General features: G+C 36.2%; 1 protein-coding gene across 1 annotated transcript in view; it reads right to left on the bottom strand.

Annotated features, from left to right (window-relative positions):
* LOC140143610 (helicase POLQ-like) overlaps positions 1 to 12,089 on the bottom strand; it is a 36,216-nt gene extending 24,127 nt beyond the window's left edge. The window contains exons 1-2 of the mRNA XM_072165424.1: positions 12,016 to 12,089; positions 985 to 1,257 (exon numbers count right to left, since the gene is read on the bottom strand). Of these exons, the coding sequence (XP_072021525.1) occupies positions 985 to 1,209 (225 nt within the window). The 5' untranslated portion in view covers positions 1,210 to 1,257; positions 12,016 to 12,089. The remainder of the gene's footprint in view (positions 1 to 984; positions 1,258 to 12,015) is intronic.
* Between the last annotated feature and the right edge of the window lie 5,788 nt (positions 12,090 to 17,877).

Here is a 17,877-nt window from a genome sequence, read left to right as displayed (position 1 = left end):
GGTTAAACAATTGTTTAATTACATGATAAAACCATCAAAATAGAGGTTTTAGATTTCTTAGCAATTTAAAGCTCTGAATCCACTTCATCGCTCATCAGTTCACTGACTATTCTCACCCCATCTCTGATTGGCTCAATATACATGATATACCGGTTGTGCTAAGTTTTGTAACAATGGGATTAACATACAAAATATATGCTGTATTCGACCTTATTATTGAAAATTGAGTTACTATAAGGATTACCTAGCTTATAAAAACATTACATGTAGGCTATCATACTGAAAATACCAAAGGTATTACTGGACTATTATACATGTAGCATACTTGGTTTAATTATAAAGTTTTAATTGTGATGTCTTTTTTCTTATACATTTTTTTAGTGTTTTTTTTTGCATATTTTTTGTCTTTATCTCAATTTCAAATATGCCGCCCTTGGCCTCCATGGACCAGATTATGTTAACCCTCTAGCCACTACTGGTCCTCTAACAGCATTTCTGATCAGGTTTACTTTAACGCATAAAATACACATATTTAAGCATTCACACACTTTGCAGACCCCTTCAAATCCAAATTTCAAAGTCCAACACGTACAAAATCTTGAAAACGTACGCATTCAAATGTTACAAGATTTGAATATAAACACCCAATATTGTTAAAAACGTTTTATAAAATAAAAATAAAATATCCCTTGGCCAATGTTTTGGACCCCTTCAGTGGAAAAATTCACAATTGAAAGGGTCCAAAAAATTTGAAAATACCCCTTCAGCAAAATGCTTAAAGAAAACCCTGTTTCTGATTGGTCAATAACTTGAAATGCTCATTTCAATTGCCAATTATGACTAAGCTTTTAAACTATTTATGGTCAAACTTGCATTTGCAGATGATCTTATTAATACCCTCCTTGATTGGTTCAAAATTGGACACAATATTTATTTGGTCAATCGGCAGGTACATGTAGTTCTCATGGGGTTAAATTGACTTACCCACTGAGAAGATCCTTGGCACCTAAACCCAGCACCTAATTCATCCACATCATCACACCTCTGGCTGACTGTTACCAGTGATTGGTCTGTCACATCACACCTTTGGCTGACTGTCATCAGGGATTGGTTTGTTACATCATCACTCCGGGCTCTTTTGTCAACTTCTCTGGAATAAGGACCAGATGATCTCTTACGTGTTGCTACTCGTCTTAGTGGACCACTCATGATGGTATGTGTGCATGGTTATTTGTCATTCTTAGTCATACTGGTATTCTGAAAAAAAAAGGGATGCGATCAATTGACCAGTCCAATTTTTTCATGTTCTTTATTCTATCTTACATTGAGGCCTACTACTACTAATATTGCTCTGGCAGCGGTTTTGATATGAGAAGCAAAAATGTGCATAACAATGCCCCATCCTGGTGTCGTATAGGGCAGTTGCACGGAAGGTCATTAGTTCAAATCGTCCTTCAGAAGACAATACCAATTACCTGTTAAAGTGGTATTGATTCTTTTGTACTCCATGCATTTGCATACATGTCTTCTGGAGGATGATTTGAACTAATGACCTTTTATGCAATCACCTTACAGGTAGTAGGCCTACATTGTACATATACTTTATAAAGCGCGCTTCAGACTCCGTATTGTACGTACAATATTGTATGTACAATATTTTTTGTGACGTCAAAAAGTATTACACGTGCAATAAATAGTATGTACCGGGAAAATATATATTTTGCTACAATCATTGGTTGCTATTGATACGGAGTTGCCAAATTTCTAAGAGTGGTAAATTTAGTGAGTGCACGGAATGATGAACATCTTTTAATGTCTTCTTGTATTCAACTGTACTTGAATTATTATATAATCAATGGGCACCTTTTTAAAGTTAATAATATTAATACTAATATTAATAATATTAAAATTGTAATAATAATATAAATGGCATAGGCCTAGCATTCGTTACATTATAACACGCTGTGTTATGAATTTGCAACACTTTTTTACATATTGATATCGTTGAGGCATGTTATGATGGTGTATGTTATAGGCCTACTTATGATCATCACAATACATCCATAAACGTGTTAATGCAGTAACCATAGCGTTATAGGGGCACGGAAGCCCCCCCCCACCCCCCATTGATCTGAAATTTTAGAAAATTCCATAGGAAAACTGCCGAAAACGGCTTGTGCCCCTCCCCCCTCATCAGAACCGGATGCAAAGCCTTCTATACTTTTTCATTAATAATAAGCGTATTAATAGTAATGCGTCGAGTTTTTAAAAAGTAATATCCGCCTTTTTTTTTTTCTTTTTGAAATGACATACGGTACTTGTTACAAAAACAAATCAGCATGGAAAACATTTTTTTTTCGTCAGAGGCAAATATTTGGTCTATTCAGTGTCATAAAGCTACAAAATAGACGATCTTTCAAAATCATTTTTAAATGGCTATTTTTTTTTCAACCTTATTGTTTGTATTTGTAATGTTCACACAATCTGACAATGTCCCAACTTATACCTAATATGAATCGAGCCATTTAACATGTGCTTGTAGGACAACGATTTTGAATTAAACATGTTAATTGTGATATTTTAATTCACCTAGAACACCACAGTTAAGCGTCCAAAATTGTAAGTAGGTTTTCTTTTATTTTACCTCATTATTTCGCTAAAATTACTCGAAAACCCTCCTAAGAGTTGTTGTTACTAATAAACATTTCATAATTTTGGGCAAAGGATAGCCAAATGGTTGACCGAAATCGTATATTTGCACCAATATTTGACTGAAATCGTATATTTAGCATTACCGCCCCTTCGTGGCTTTATTGCAAGCCAAAGTGCTGCTAAATGTGAAGCGAGATTACTTGAAATATATATTTCAGAGTTGAAAGAGTTTCAGCTCTACAAATATATTTCTGAAATATGTCTCTCTGATTGGTTGATTGTCAAGAGGATTACGGCATCCTCAAAGCCTCTTGCTGTAATTCTCTAATCGATATCTATTATAGGACCGATCTTTTGAAATCCATACAACCGTGTCAAATGAAATAGTCTCGAATCATAATTTGTGCACGATACAACATTGATACGTCAGATTTTGGAATTTTATTTAAAATAGGCATAAATCACATTGAACAGTTGAATGCTGGCAAAAGTTGATAAAATAACTATGGGTCGAATTTAATCAGTGTCATGGGCCAGGATAACTTTAGGACTCCTTCGAATTCTAAAACAATACTTCACCAAATGTCCTTGCTTTCATTTTCTCATTTAATTTGTTTTAATTTTAATTAATTTCTTTATCCACTGGCTCTGTGGTAAATCCGGTATTGCCAAATATTTCTAGCCCATTACCCGTGTTAATCTATTTATTTATTAAAATGCACCATCTATTAAATTCCTGTAATACAATGTATAGGCCTAGTGTATTTGATAACAAAATTGCCGGGCAAAATTGTTTTTATTTTTGATTGGAATTTGGGTTCCATTACACGATTTCATATATATAAAATATGTTTGGGCATGGCGGAATTAGTATATGATTAAAAATAGACATACTCTTAGGCCCCCTTTTTTAATGTTTGTACATTATTAATATTAATATTTATGTACAAAATGCAAACGAATGTATATATATTTGATTGTTTTGTAAACATTAAATTTGATGTTTACTCATAATTATGTCTGGAAAGTCAGGGGAAAACTAAGGAGTATTCGGTATTTAGTTTCCTGGGAAAGTGGATCAGATGAGCAGTGAGTAAAAACATTCGCCCTAAATCTTTATTTGATTTTGATTTTTTTATGAATTTATTAGGCCTGCTGGTAAAGTGCAGAAAAACCTCCAAACGCACTCTAGGATTTTTCATCAGCAACAGTAGAAATTTCTCTTGCATAGATTTTCTGGTGACCTCGCTTGGATTTAGCAAACAATGAACCGTCAGGGTTATAGCGCGTTATTTAATCTGATTCAACTCGTGCGTGGCACGTATATTTATTGCATGTGTAATACTTTTTGACGTCACGAAAAGTATTGTACATACAATATTGTACGTACAATACGGAGTCTGAAGCCCGCTTAAGTGGTAATTTCCATGTATAGTTATTTTCGCGATTTGGAGTGAGAGGCACATTTTCAAGATTGTTATTTTTCGCAATTGCCCAGTCCTTCCCTATACTTGTAATACATTATTGCATACATTTGTGTAGTGTTATTTTCGCGGTTGGAGCTCTAATCGCAAAATTCACAAAAATAAAACCCTCATGAAAATTATCACTTATACAGTAGTACATACTTTGTACTTCTGGTTGAACTCGTGCAATACACCTAGTTAGGTGAAAAAGTTCAATCTGGTGACCACTCTCTGGCTAGTAAGGTTTGACGATTGATTCGACTTCTATGGACCATTTAGAAAAAAAATAGCCACCATGTCCCTCGCGAAAATCCCGGCATTTTTCGCTAGAGGCCAAAATCCAAAATGGCCGCCGCCACCATTTTGAAAATTTAAGTTTTGAACCAGAGCACCTATAATCATGCACAAAGACACTTTTTCGGATATGTCGAGCACAAGGATTCGATTCTGACATTAGTTTGACATTACGGCATCATTTTCACCCAGAAATCCAAGATGGTGGCCGGCACCATCTTGAAAAATTTAGTTTTGAACAAGAGGACCTAAAATCGTGTACAAAGACACTTTTTTGGATAAGTCGACCACAAGGATTTCAAATTTGACATTACTTTGACATTACGAACTCATATTTACCCAGAAATCCAAGATGGTGGCTGCGGCGCCATCTTGAAAAAAATAAGTTTTGAACCAGATTACCTAAAATCGTGTACAAAGCAGTGTTGTAGGTCTCGAGACCAGGTCTCGGTCTCGAGACCATCTCGAGACCTGATTTTGTAGGTCTCGGGTCTCGGATGTCAAGGTCTCGGTCTCGGTCTGGTCTCGGTCTCGGACATCAAAAGTCTCGGTCTCGGATGATTTTAAGTTCGAGACCTGTCGAGACCTGAAGAAAAAATATAATTTTCTGTTGTTCTTTATAACTTATTTTGTACCAAAATTTCATTGAATGTTGAAAATAATCATTGTATTGAAATACACTCAACTTGAATAAGTACTGTTCATGTTCAGAACTGCATTATACAGTATCATATAGGCCCTATGGTTAAATTTACCAGTTTAAGTTATCAGTGATATTTTAATGCAATCAAAGCAATAGCCAGAGAGGGGTGTCTTTAGGGTGTCAAAAATACCTTGTTCTACAAAATCAGGGTGGCCACTTCCTATTCACTCCATTATGAAAATCAAAATTTTAGGGTGTCCAAATTGAAAACAGCGCGTCCAAATGACACCTGGACACTGACAGTGGACACCCCTCTGGCTAATGCCTTGAGTGCAAAACAGTTTGTCACTTTCGTTGTTGCTTTTAGTGATTTAAAATAAAATCTACTATAGGTTCAACTTCAGATTGAACCAGAGAATGTCTGGGGCTGATGCAACAGCGGAATTCTTACGTGGAAGTTGAGTTTCATAAAGAGTAAACATAATTGTTAAGAATAAAGATACAGAAATCATATGATAATAACGTGTATGATGAGTTAACAATAAATGGATCAATAAAGTGGTCATGTTCAGGATCAGATGCGAGCTTCCGATATCAGTTCATGATTAAACAAAGGTCTCGGTCTCGATCTCGGTCTCGGAACTTAGAGGTCTCGGTCTCGGAAGGGATGGTCTTGGTCTCGGAAGGTTTGGTCTCGGTCTCGGTCTCGGATGGGCAGGTCTCGGTCTCGGACATAGAGGTCTTGACTACAACACTGGTACAAAGACACTTTTTCCGGTAAGTCGACCTCAAGAAATCCGAATCTGACATTAATTTGACGTTACAAAATAATTTTTGCCCAGAAATCCAAGATGGCCCCCATTTGGTAGAGCGTAATGTGATTTTTGAATGAGAGCAGAAGCATAAGTGTGTCATTTCCGCCTTATCTGGGGTCATGTCCCTTATATGGGGTTTAAACTGTCTTATCTTGGGTTTACATCCCTTTTCTAGGGATAAGGCGCCTTACCTGTGGTTTAGACGGCCTTATCCTGGATTTACGTTCCTTACATGTGGCTAAGATGCCTTAACCTTAGCATATCGCAGTCTAAACCCAGATAAGGTATATAAACCCCAGATAATGCGCCGTAACCCCAGATAAGCGATGTAGACCCCAGACAAAGCAGTCTAAACCCCAAATAAGGCATTTTAACCCTAAATAAGGAACATGAACCCCAGAAAAGGCATCTAAACCCCACATAAGGTGCCCTAACTCTAGATAAGGGTTGTTAACCCCAGATAAGGGTCGTAAACATCAGATAAGACAGCTAAACCCAAGATAAGGTGCCTTAACCCCAGATAAGAGACGTAAACTCAGATATGGCAGTCTAAACCCCGATAAGGCGCCGTAACCCCAGATAAGGGACGTACACCTCAGATAAACCAGTCTCAACCCCAAATAAGGTGTCTTAACCCTAAATAAGGAACATAAACATAAGATAAGAGAAGTAAACCCCAGACGGCGCCTTATATGGGGTTTAGGCCAATGGAACTCGATTATTAGTTTCCGATTGGATGTTTAAAAAAAAGGACGAGGTCGCTATTTCATTATTCATTATTCGGTCTCTTTTCATTATCCATTATGTCAACAAAATCAATGATTTTATGAACAGCTTTCTCCAAATTTAGGTACCCCACCAGTACCAAAGTATATATTGTTGATGAAAGACCATCTCAAAAGAGCAGGGTCTTAGCTAGAAATTGAGGGTTGCCCGTCATTTGAATAAAATTGCCTGTCCTAATTTGACCTTTACAATATTTACCAGACATCTATAGCCCATTGGGGGTTCAAAGAGTTCAAATATATGTGCTGATATGACCTTGTTCTACAAATTGGGTCTACTAAAAAGGGCAATTAGCTTCTCAAAACATACAATTTATAATATAGCATCTGTCAAAGGCATTAATTTTGCCCGTCCCAGGAGCAAACTGGCCGTCTAAAATGACGGCCAGACGGGTGGCTAGCAAGCTAAGACGCTGCAAAAGAGGTATTAGTATGCTTAGATCATCTTTACAGATTTAAAGATTTGAATTTGTTTTCATAAAAATGAAAAGAAATTAGCAATTTTTGTAATCACTAGAAACATGATGAGGTAATCCTTAAATTTCCATTATTTACTACATCCTCTACCCCTACAACTAAGAAAAAGTGCTGATTATGATCAGCAGGGGATGTCAGACATTTTGAGAGTTTCAATTTTGATTATTTCCATTTCAATGTTCAGATACTTGACTTTTTTATGAAAATAATGAAAGTTTTGGTCAAATTGAAAAAGTGATGCGGGCGGTCAATAGGAAACTAACAATCGAGTTCCATTAGCCTTAGACTGCCATATCTGAGTTTACGTCTCTTATCTGGGGTTAAGGCGCCTTATCTTGGGTTTAGATGCCTTATCTGAGGTTTACGACACTTATCTGGGGTTAACAACCCTTATCTAGAGTTAAGGCACCTTATGTGGGGTGTAGATGCCTTTTCTGGGGTTTATGTTTATTTAGGGTTAAGGCGCCTTATTTGGGGTTTAGACTGCTTTATCTGGGGTCTCGTTGCTTATCTGGGGTTACTGGCGCATTATCTGGGGTTTATATGCCTTATCTGGGTTTAGACTGCGATATGCTAAGGTTAAGGCATCTTAGCCACAGGTAAGGAACGTAAACCCAGGATAAGGCCGTCTATACCACAGATAAGGCGCCTTATCCCTAGATAAGGGATGTAAACCCAAGATAAGGCAGTTTAAACCCCATATAGAGACATGAACCCCAGATAAGGCGGAAATGACACACTTATGCTTCTGCTCTCATTCAAAAATCACATTTACGCTCTACCAAATGGGGGCCATCTTGGATTTCTGGGCAAAAATTATTTTGTAACATCAAATTAATGTCAAATTCGGATTTCTTGAGGTCGACTTACCGGAAAAAGTGTCTTTGTACACGATTTTAGGTAATCTGGTTCAAAACTTATTTTTTTTCAAGATGGCGCGCAGCCACCATCTTGGATTTCTGGGTAAATATGAGTTCATAATGTCAAAGTAAAGTCAAATTTGGAATCCTTGTGGTCGACTTATCCAAAAAAGTGTCTTGTACACGATTTTAGGTCCTCTTGTTCAAAACTAAATTTTTCAAGATGGTGCCGGCCACCATCTTGGATTTCTGGGTGAAAATGATGCCGTAATGTCAAACTAATGTCAGAATCGGAATCCTTGTACTCGACATATCCGAAAAAGTGTCTTTGTGCATTATTATAGGTGCTCTGGTTCAAAACTTAAATTTTCAAAATGGTGGCGGCGGCCATTTTGGATTTTGGCCTCTAGCGAAAAATGCCGTTATTACAATATAATAATAACAACAACAACAACAACAACAACAACAACAACAACAACAACAACAACAACAACAACAACAACAACAATAATAATAATGCATTTATAATCTAGACAACCTATTCCGAGGCGCAAACATTGAACAATTACAAATTAACACATAATTATAAAAACAGTCACATATAGAAGTCAATTGTCATTTAAGCAATCTTAAACAGATGAGTATTTAAAGTCTTTTTGAAAATATCAAGTGAATCACAAATACGCAGATTTAAAGGAAGCAAGTTCCAAAGTGCAGACCGTGCACAAGCATAGAAGGCCCGGTCGCCAAATGAAGAAGAAGTCTGTGGAACTAAAAGAAGATGCTTATCCGATGATCTACATGTAAGTTTACGTGATGGATTAAATTGATAAGTTCACTGATATAAGAAGGTGCCATGTCATGGAGCGCTTTTCAGGTGAGAAGGAGTTTGAAATGAATGCGATACCGAATTGGTAATATACCAATAATTACAAAAGAAATGGCAATTGGGATTTTCCATGTGGAGAAAATTGACTGGGACTGAAAGGCCCCAGGTACATGTACAGGGGCGTAGCCAGCTTTCTTGGTCAGTGGTGGCAAAATAAAATTTCGAGGGCACAGAAAAAAAAATTGCAACATACATAAACCGGTTTTGTTTTTTAGAGAGACTGTATATGTCTTGGAGCTTCCAAAAATGCTTTATGGGGACGATGTGCACGCGCATAACACGCAAAAGTTTTGTATTTTACACCATTTTGGCCCATGATCTGGTTGAATTTTGGTGAAAAGGGGGCTCATTGCCCTTTTCTTTTCCTTTGCCCTCCAGATTTTCTTTTCATTTTTTTGTCAGAGGGGCACTTTTTTCTTTAATTTTTTGTCAGGGTGGCACTCTACCCTCCCTTGCTGGCTACGCTACTGCTCAGGTACAAACCAATATGCATTTCGCGAGGTGTTCCCTTTGACAGGCATGACAGGCCTGCATAAGAAATGGGTAGTATCATTGATGAAACTCTGACCGAGAGAAATGTCAGCTTTTAAAAGCTTCTTTAGGGGTGTACACTGTAGGCCTACCCTTTCCAATTTGGCAAGGAGTATGTACAATTGTCCTGCAGTTTACAACTTGGAGGTACATGTAGACTAAACACCTGTCAAGCTGTTCCGGTTATTAGCTGTTATATCAGCATGCTCAGTACCTGAAGTATTATGTATAATGAAGGGTTCGGTTGGTTGGCATGAGGTCGCTCGAGATAGATCACTAAGCTTCATCCCATTGTTGTTTTGGCCAGGATACAGTTAACTCATTCTTGAATCATCCAAATTTCAACATCAACAGAATAAATAACATCCGTTGCAAAAAATGTCAACGCTGTCGGACCGAAAAACGATAGCAACATACTCTAGCATTGAATGCGTTTAACTATTTGTCTGCAAATTTGAAGAATCTCGAGACAACACGAAGGGAACACAAGAACAGTAATTTCCACTGCACTCGTCTCAGCAGCTCAATGGGGGTGGGGACATGCAAAACATGTTACCGGTATTTATGTATGTACATGTATAAAATATGGTGAAACAATTCAAAAGTTTGATTTCTAACCAGGGGAAAACTCCCAATAATACATTTATTTCAAGGAATTTATAGTAAATTGGTGTTTTCTATGCTGAGAATACTACATACGGTACACATATCTACCTGAAAGACCCAGTGCTGCCGACAAGGGGGGTTAAGGTTGTGTGTACCCCCGGGCCCGGGGTCCTGGAAGCCCGAAAATTTAAAGTTTGGCCCATAAAAGCAAAGAAAAGTGACCTCAGGGGGGCCGTAAAAAGAGGTCCCGGGCGAACATTTTACCCCGGGCCCGTAATGGCTCTTACCGGGTCAGAATTTCATTTCAACCATAGTACACCCCCCTGGCTGCACATTAAAAATAAAAAGCTGTGAAGTGCAAGCATTAATTTCCATTAGCCCGAAACATCATGGCCCTAGGCTTAGTTATTCCTTCCTCACCATAGGGCCATGAATGCTGTACGACGTAGAAACGGGGCACCCTGAACTCATGTCGCGGTGATTGACGGTGCTGCTATTTATAGGAAGAACAGTCACAAGTCTGGTCTTTTACATCCTCAAATATGCTCAAAATTTACGAACATGCACCAAATATGTTTTGTTTAAGTCTCATCTTCACGTGAGGAATAGTAGGAAGTGGTATTTTTATGAGAAAAAGTGGACATCTCAGACCTTCGTACGGAGAAGGACAGTGGAAATCGTAGTGACGGAGGTGCGAGTAAAGTATATTTCCTTCGACAGCTTAACCTTCGTATATGTGCGCGTGCATGACGTCAAGCATGTGCATTGGACCTTGTGCAAATAATACGCGCTGGACGGCTAGCAGTACGCTTAATTTGTAAGGAAATCTGAATAGAACTTTTTACCTCAGGCTAAATTTCCATGTGTCTGTTTCTTTTGTCCAGTTTGCCATCAATATTTAGAAGCAAAACGTTTCAGGCCCAAAACACGACTATGTCATCATCAGTAGTACAGTACTGTATTAAAAAAGTGATGTATTTTGTTCTGGAACTGGATTTTTAATTTTAAGCTTTAGAATACAACACAGACTACCTTGAGTAAAGATAGTCACTTGTGCTGAGCATCAAATTGGTCACTTATCGCTCACTGTTCAAAATGTGACATCTACACCAATTACAGTCCCCGAAACTGTCTACTTTTTAGCCGACCTCAATTCCGAAACATTTAGTGATAGTTAAAAATGCGATCCCCAACCCTTTGGTTACCTTTGGACGAATTTTTCGAAATTTCCGCGGAGTCTCCGTGTCTGAAATTCCCCGGTACAAACATCGAAAATGTCGCAATTCTCAGTTCCGGTGATGTCTGATGATATCCGCATCGCTGTTTTCATACATGAATATATGCATATCTCTGACCCCTGTAAGGTCAAAACGTGGCGTTGATTTCAACCAATCCGATCCACCGACACCGTTTAATAAGCAGCTTGATACTGACGTCATATCTGAGGTGACCAGGAGGCAGGAGCTACCATTTTGGTAAACTGAACTCGACTCGTGCGTTCTTTTGGTTCACATAAATCGAACAAAATTTTCAATAACGGGTAATAGTATGATTTCAATTTTTATTAATGAAGTTACTTGTAGTTTTGAGGAATGACAAAGTTGTTTTTGGAAACTTAGATGTTTGTTTCAACTGATGATGTAGGATCGCAAGGTGAGTGAATTCGTGAAGAGATTTGCTTGTTTGAGTGATAGTAGGATACGGGATGTAGGCTAGTCCTCTGTGTTTGACCGGCTCCGACGTCTCAATTCACGACGTCTCAATTCGTACCTGCTTACCAGACAGCAATACTGCGTATTGCTGTATGGAACCAGATATACAACACAGACATGACAGACAGTCAAATCTCATAGTCAACAGATTTTTAATTGATGAACCAAAATTGGCATAAAAATAAATGACTCATAACCTAGAACTAGTTAGCTAATTGTTACTAAACGTTACTTCCACTCAAAGCAACCATTATGATGTATAACGTGTTCAAGTATCAAACTTACTATGTTTCTTGACAGTATTTTTCAGTATTTTTCCAATTTCCGATCTTCGAAAATTTGAACCGGTATCCACAGCCTGATTCCTCTGGGCGACAGCTGGCTATGAGTTTAAGGGCGCACAACACCAATCAGTGAAAGCCAAGATTACTAGGCCTTTTTTTGGTTGACCAGGATATGGAACAACGACATTACTAGAAAATAAAAAAGATAGATGCACATTTTCGGAAGCGTTTTTTTTTAGGTGGGGAGGGGGGGGTGTTTGGTGTAAATGCAGGGTCGGGGAAAAAGGTAAGGGTGGCGGAACCCGTGGCGGAAAAAGAAGCCAGAGAAAAGGAGCGGTAGGACTATAAAGAAGAATTATCAAAGAAAAAAAAGCGGGGCAGATGGGGCGGCAGGAAGAATTATTGATGAAAAAGGGCTGAAAAAAGAATTGAAAAGGTTTTAAAAATGAAAAACTATAGGCCCTCTACCTAAAAAGTTTGCACTTGGTGTAAATGTAAAATTTGTAGCCTGCGGTTAGGCCTAGGCCCACTAATGAAAAAAATTGTTTCGAATTTTTTTTACCCTCACACCCCCCCCCCCCCACACACCCACACACACAAACTTTTTAGATTCTTGAGGAGCGTCCTGGCTACAAAAAAAATGGATCAACCTTTTCGGGCTGTTGAGGAAAGTGGCAGAAAAATTACATTTTCTGCAGACCCCGGGTAGGAGCGGCCCGAGATTTGGTAAAATGACATTACTAGCTAAAATATTAAACATGAAATGCTACCTAAACTAAGGTAAAACGACATTAAGTATTAAGCATGAAATCTTGACCAAGATATGGTAAAATGACATTACTAGCTAGAGTACCGGTATTAAACATGAAATCTTGACCAAGATATGGTAAAATGACATTACTCGCTAAAGTATTAAACATGAAATCTTGACCAAGATATGGTAAAACGACATTACTAGCTAAAGTATTACACATGAAATGTTGACCAAGATATGGTAAAACGACATTACTAGCTAAAGTATTACACATGAAATGTTGACCAAGATATGGTAAAACGACATTACTAGCTAAAGTATTAAACATGAAATGTTGACCAAGATATGGTAAAATGACATTACTAGCTAAAGTATTACACATGAAATGTTGACCAAGATATGGTAAAACGACATTACTAGCTAAAGTATTACACATGAAATGTTGACCAAGATATGGTAAAACGACATTACTAGCTAAAGTATTAAACATGAAATGTTGACCAAGATATGGTAAAACGACATTACTAGCTAAAGTATTAAGTGTGAAATGTTGACCAAGATATGGTAAAATGACATTACTAGCTAAAGTATTACACATGAAATGTTGACCAAGATATGGTAAAACGACATTACTAGCTAAAGTATTACACATGAAATGTTGACCAAGATATGGTAAAACGACATTTCTAGCTAAAGTATTACACATGAAATGTTGACCAAGATATGGTAAAACGACATTACTAGCTAAAATATTAAGCATGAAATGTTGACCAAGATATGGTAAAACGACATTACTAGCTAAAGTATTAAACATGAAATGTTGACCAAGATATGGTAAGATGACATTACTAGCTAAAGTATTAAGTGTGAAATGTTGACCAAGATATGGTAAAACGACATTACTAGCTAAAGTATTAAACATGAAATGTTGACCAAGATATGGTAAAACGACATTACTAGCTAAAGTATTAAGCATGAAATGTTGACCAAGATATGGTAAGACGACATTACTAGCTAAAGTATTAAGCATGAAATGTTGACCAAGATATGGTAAAACGACATTACTAGCTAAAGTATTAAGCATGAAATGTTGACCAAGATATGGTAAAACGACATTACTAGCTAAAGTATTAAGCATGAAATGTTGACCAAGATATGATAAAATGACATTACTAGCTAAAGTATTACACATGAAATGTTGACCAAGATATGGTAAAACGACATTACTAGCTAAAGTATTAAGCATGAAATGTTGACCAAGATATGGTAAAACGACATTACTAGCTAAAGTATTAAGCATGAAATGTTGACCAAGATATGGTAAAACGACATTACTAGCTAAAGTATTAAACATGAAATGTTGACCAAGATATGGTAAGATGACATTACTAGCTAAAGTATTAAGTGTGAAATGTTGACCAAGATATGGTAAAACGACATTACTAGCTAAAGTATTAAACATGAAATGTTGACCAAGATATGGTAAAACGACATTACTAGCTAAAGTATTAAGCATGAAATGTTGACCAAGATATGGTAAAACGACATTACTAGCTAAGGTATTAAGCATGAAATGTTGACCAAGATATGGTAAGACGACATTACTAGCTAAAGTATTAAGCATGAAATGTTGACCAAGATATGGTAAAACGACATTACTAGCTAAAGTATTAAGTGTGAAATGTTGACCAAGATATGGTAAAACGACATTACTAGCTAAAGTATTAAGCATGAAATGTTGACCAAGATATGGTAAAACGACATTATTACTAGCTAAAGTATTAAACATGAAATGTTGACCAAGATATGGTAAGACGACATTACTAGCTAAAGAATTAAACATGAAATGTTGACCAAGATATGGTAAAACGACATTACTAGCTAAAGTACTAAACATGAAATGTTGACCAAGATATGGTAAGACGACATTACTAGTTAAAGTATTAAGCATGAAATGTTGACCAAGATATGGTAAAACGACATTACTAGCTAAAGTATTAAACATGAAATGTTGACCAAGATATGGTAAAACGACATTACTAGCTAAAGTATTAAGTATGAAATGTTGACCAAAATATGGTAAGACGACATTACTAGCTAAAGTATTAAGCATGAAATGTTGACCAAGATATGGTAAAACGACATTACTAGCTAAAGTATTAAACATGAAATGTTGACCAAGATATGGTAAGACGACATTACTAGCTAAAGTATTACACATGAAATGTTGACCAAGATATGGTAAAACGACATTACTAGCTAAAGTATTAAACATGAAATGTTGACCAAGATATGGTCAAACGACATTACTAGTTAAAGTATTAAGCATGAAATGTTGACCAAGATATGGTAAAACGACATTACTAGCTAAAGTATTAAACATGAAATGTTGACCAAGATATGGTAAGACGACATTACTAGCTAAAGAATTAAACATGAAATGTTGACCAAGATATGGTAAAACGACATTACTAGCTAAAGTATTAAACATGAAATGTTGACCAAGATATGGTAAAACGACATTACTAGCTAAAGTATTAAGCATGAAATGCTGACCAAGATATGGTAAGACGACATTACTAGTTAAAGTATTAAGCATGAAATGTTGACCAAGATATGGTAAAACGACATTACTAGCTAAAGTATTAAGCATGAAATGTTGACCAAGATATGGTAAAACGACATTACTAGCTAAAGTATTAAACATGAAATGTTGACCAAGATATGGTAAGACGACATTACTAGCTAAAGTATTAAGTGTGAAATGTTGACCAAGATATGGTAAAACGACATTACTAGCTAAAGTATTAAACATGAAATGTTGACCAAGATATGGTAAAACGACATTACTAGCTAAAGTATTAAGTGTGAAATGTTGACCAAGATATGATAAAATGACATTACTAGTTAAAGTATTAAACATGAAATGTTGACCAAGATATGGTAAAACGACATTACTAGCTAAAGTATTAAACATGAAATGTTGACCAAGATATGGTAAGACGACATTACTAGCTAAAGTATTAAGTGTGAAATGTTGACCAAGATATGGTAAAACGACATTACTAGCTAAAGTATTAAACATGAAATGTTGACCAAGATATGGTAAAACGACATTACTAGTTAAAGTATTAAGCATGAAATGTTGACCAAGATATGGTAAAACGACATTACTAGTTAAAGTATTAAGCATGAAATGTTGACCAAGATATGGTAAGACGACATTACTAGCTAAAGTATTACACATGAAATGTTGACCAAGATATGATAAAATGACATTACTAGCTAAAGTATTAAACATGAAATGTTGACCAAGATATGGTAAAACGACATTACTAGCTAAAGTATTAAGCATGAAATGTTGACCAAGATATGGTAAAACGACATTACTAGCTAAAGTATTAAACATGAAATGTTGACCAAGATATGGTCAAACGACATTACTAGCTAAAGTATTAAGCATGAAATGTTGACCAAGATATGGTAAGACGACATTACTAGCTAAAGTATTAAACATGAAATGTTGACCAAGATATGGTAAAATGACATTACTAGCTAAAGTATTAAACATGAAATGTTGACCAAGATATGGTAAAACGACATTACTAGTTAAAGTATTAAGCATGAAATGTTGACCAAGATATGGTAAAACGACATTACTAGTTAAAGTATTAAGCATGAAATGTTGACCAAGATATGGTAAGACGACATTACTAGTTAAAGTATTAAGCATGAAATGTTGACCAAGATATGGTAAAACGACATTACTATAAAGTATTAAGCATGAAATGTTGACCAAGATATGGTCAAACGACATTACTAGCTAAAGTATTAAGCATGAAATGCTGACCAAGATATGGTAAGACGACATTACTAGTTAAAGTATTAAGCATGAAATGTTGACCAAGATATGGTAAAACGACATTACTAGCTAAAGTATTAAACATGAAATGTTGACCAAGATATGGTAAGACGACATTACTAGCTAAAGTATTAAAGGAGCATATTAAAATAACAGATGTGGAAAATAGGAGTATAAACTGACCATAGATACCAGTTGTAGTCCTACTGTATATGGCATATTGGATGGCCTAGGGGAAAGTTAGCCCATATTTGCAAGACTATCCTTGCCTTCAAGGTGAAACAAACCTACTCATGTTACCCTCTGGCCATGGGCTGGCCTGGTGTCAGATCTTACCCAGGGAAAGGTGACATTCCAATATCGGCCTTTAAGTGTGAAATGTTGACCAAGATATGGTAAAACGACATTACTAGCTAAAGTATTAAACATGAAATGTTGACCAAGATATGGTAAAACGACATTACTAGCTAAAGTATTAAACATGAAATGTTGACCAAGATATGGTAAGACGACATTACTAGCTAAAGTATTAAACATGAAATGTTGACCAAGGTATGGTAAAACGACATTACTAGCTAAAGTATTAAGCATGAAATGTTGACCAAGATATGGTAAGACGACATTACTAGCTAAAGTATTAAACATGAAATGTTGACCAAGATATGGTAAAACGACATTACTAGCTAAAGTATTACACATGAAATGTTGACCAATATATGGTAAGACGACATTACTAGCTAAAGTATTAAACATGAAATGTTGACCAAGATATGGCAAGACGACATTACTAGCTAAAGTATTAAGCATGAAATGTTGACCAAGATATGGTAAGAGGACATTACTAGCTAAAGTATTAAGTATGAAATGTTGACCAAGATATGGTAAAACGACATTACTAGCTAAAGTATTAAGCATGAAATGTTGACCAAGATATGGCAAGACGACATTACTAGCTAAAGTATTAAGCATGAAATGTTGACCAAGATATGGTAAGAGGACATTACTAGCTAAAGTATTAAGTATGAAATGTTGACCAAGATATGGTAAAACGACATTACTAGCTAAAGTATTAAGCATGAAATGTTGACCAAGATATGGTAAGACGACATTACTAGTTAAAGTATTAAACATGAAATGTTGACCAAGATATGGTAAAATGACATTACTAGCTAAAGTATTAAGCATGAAATGTTGACCAAAATATGGTAAGACGACATTACTAGCTAAAGTATTAAGTGTGAAATGTT

This window comes from Amphiura filiformis, unplaced genomic scaffold (genome assembly GCF_039555335.1).
Source record: "Amphiura filiformis unplaced genomic scaffold, Afil_fr2py scaffold_24, whole genome shotgun sequence".
NCBI lineage: Eukaryota > Metazoa > Echinodermata > Ophiuroidea > Amphilepidida > Amphiuridae > Amphiura > Amphiura filiformis.
This window is presented reverse-complemented; position numbering and strand designations above follow the sequence as displayed.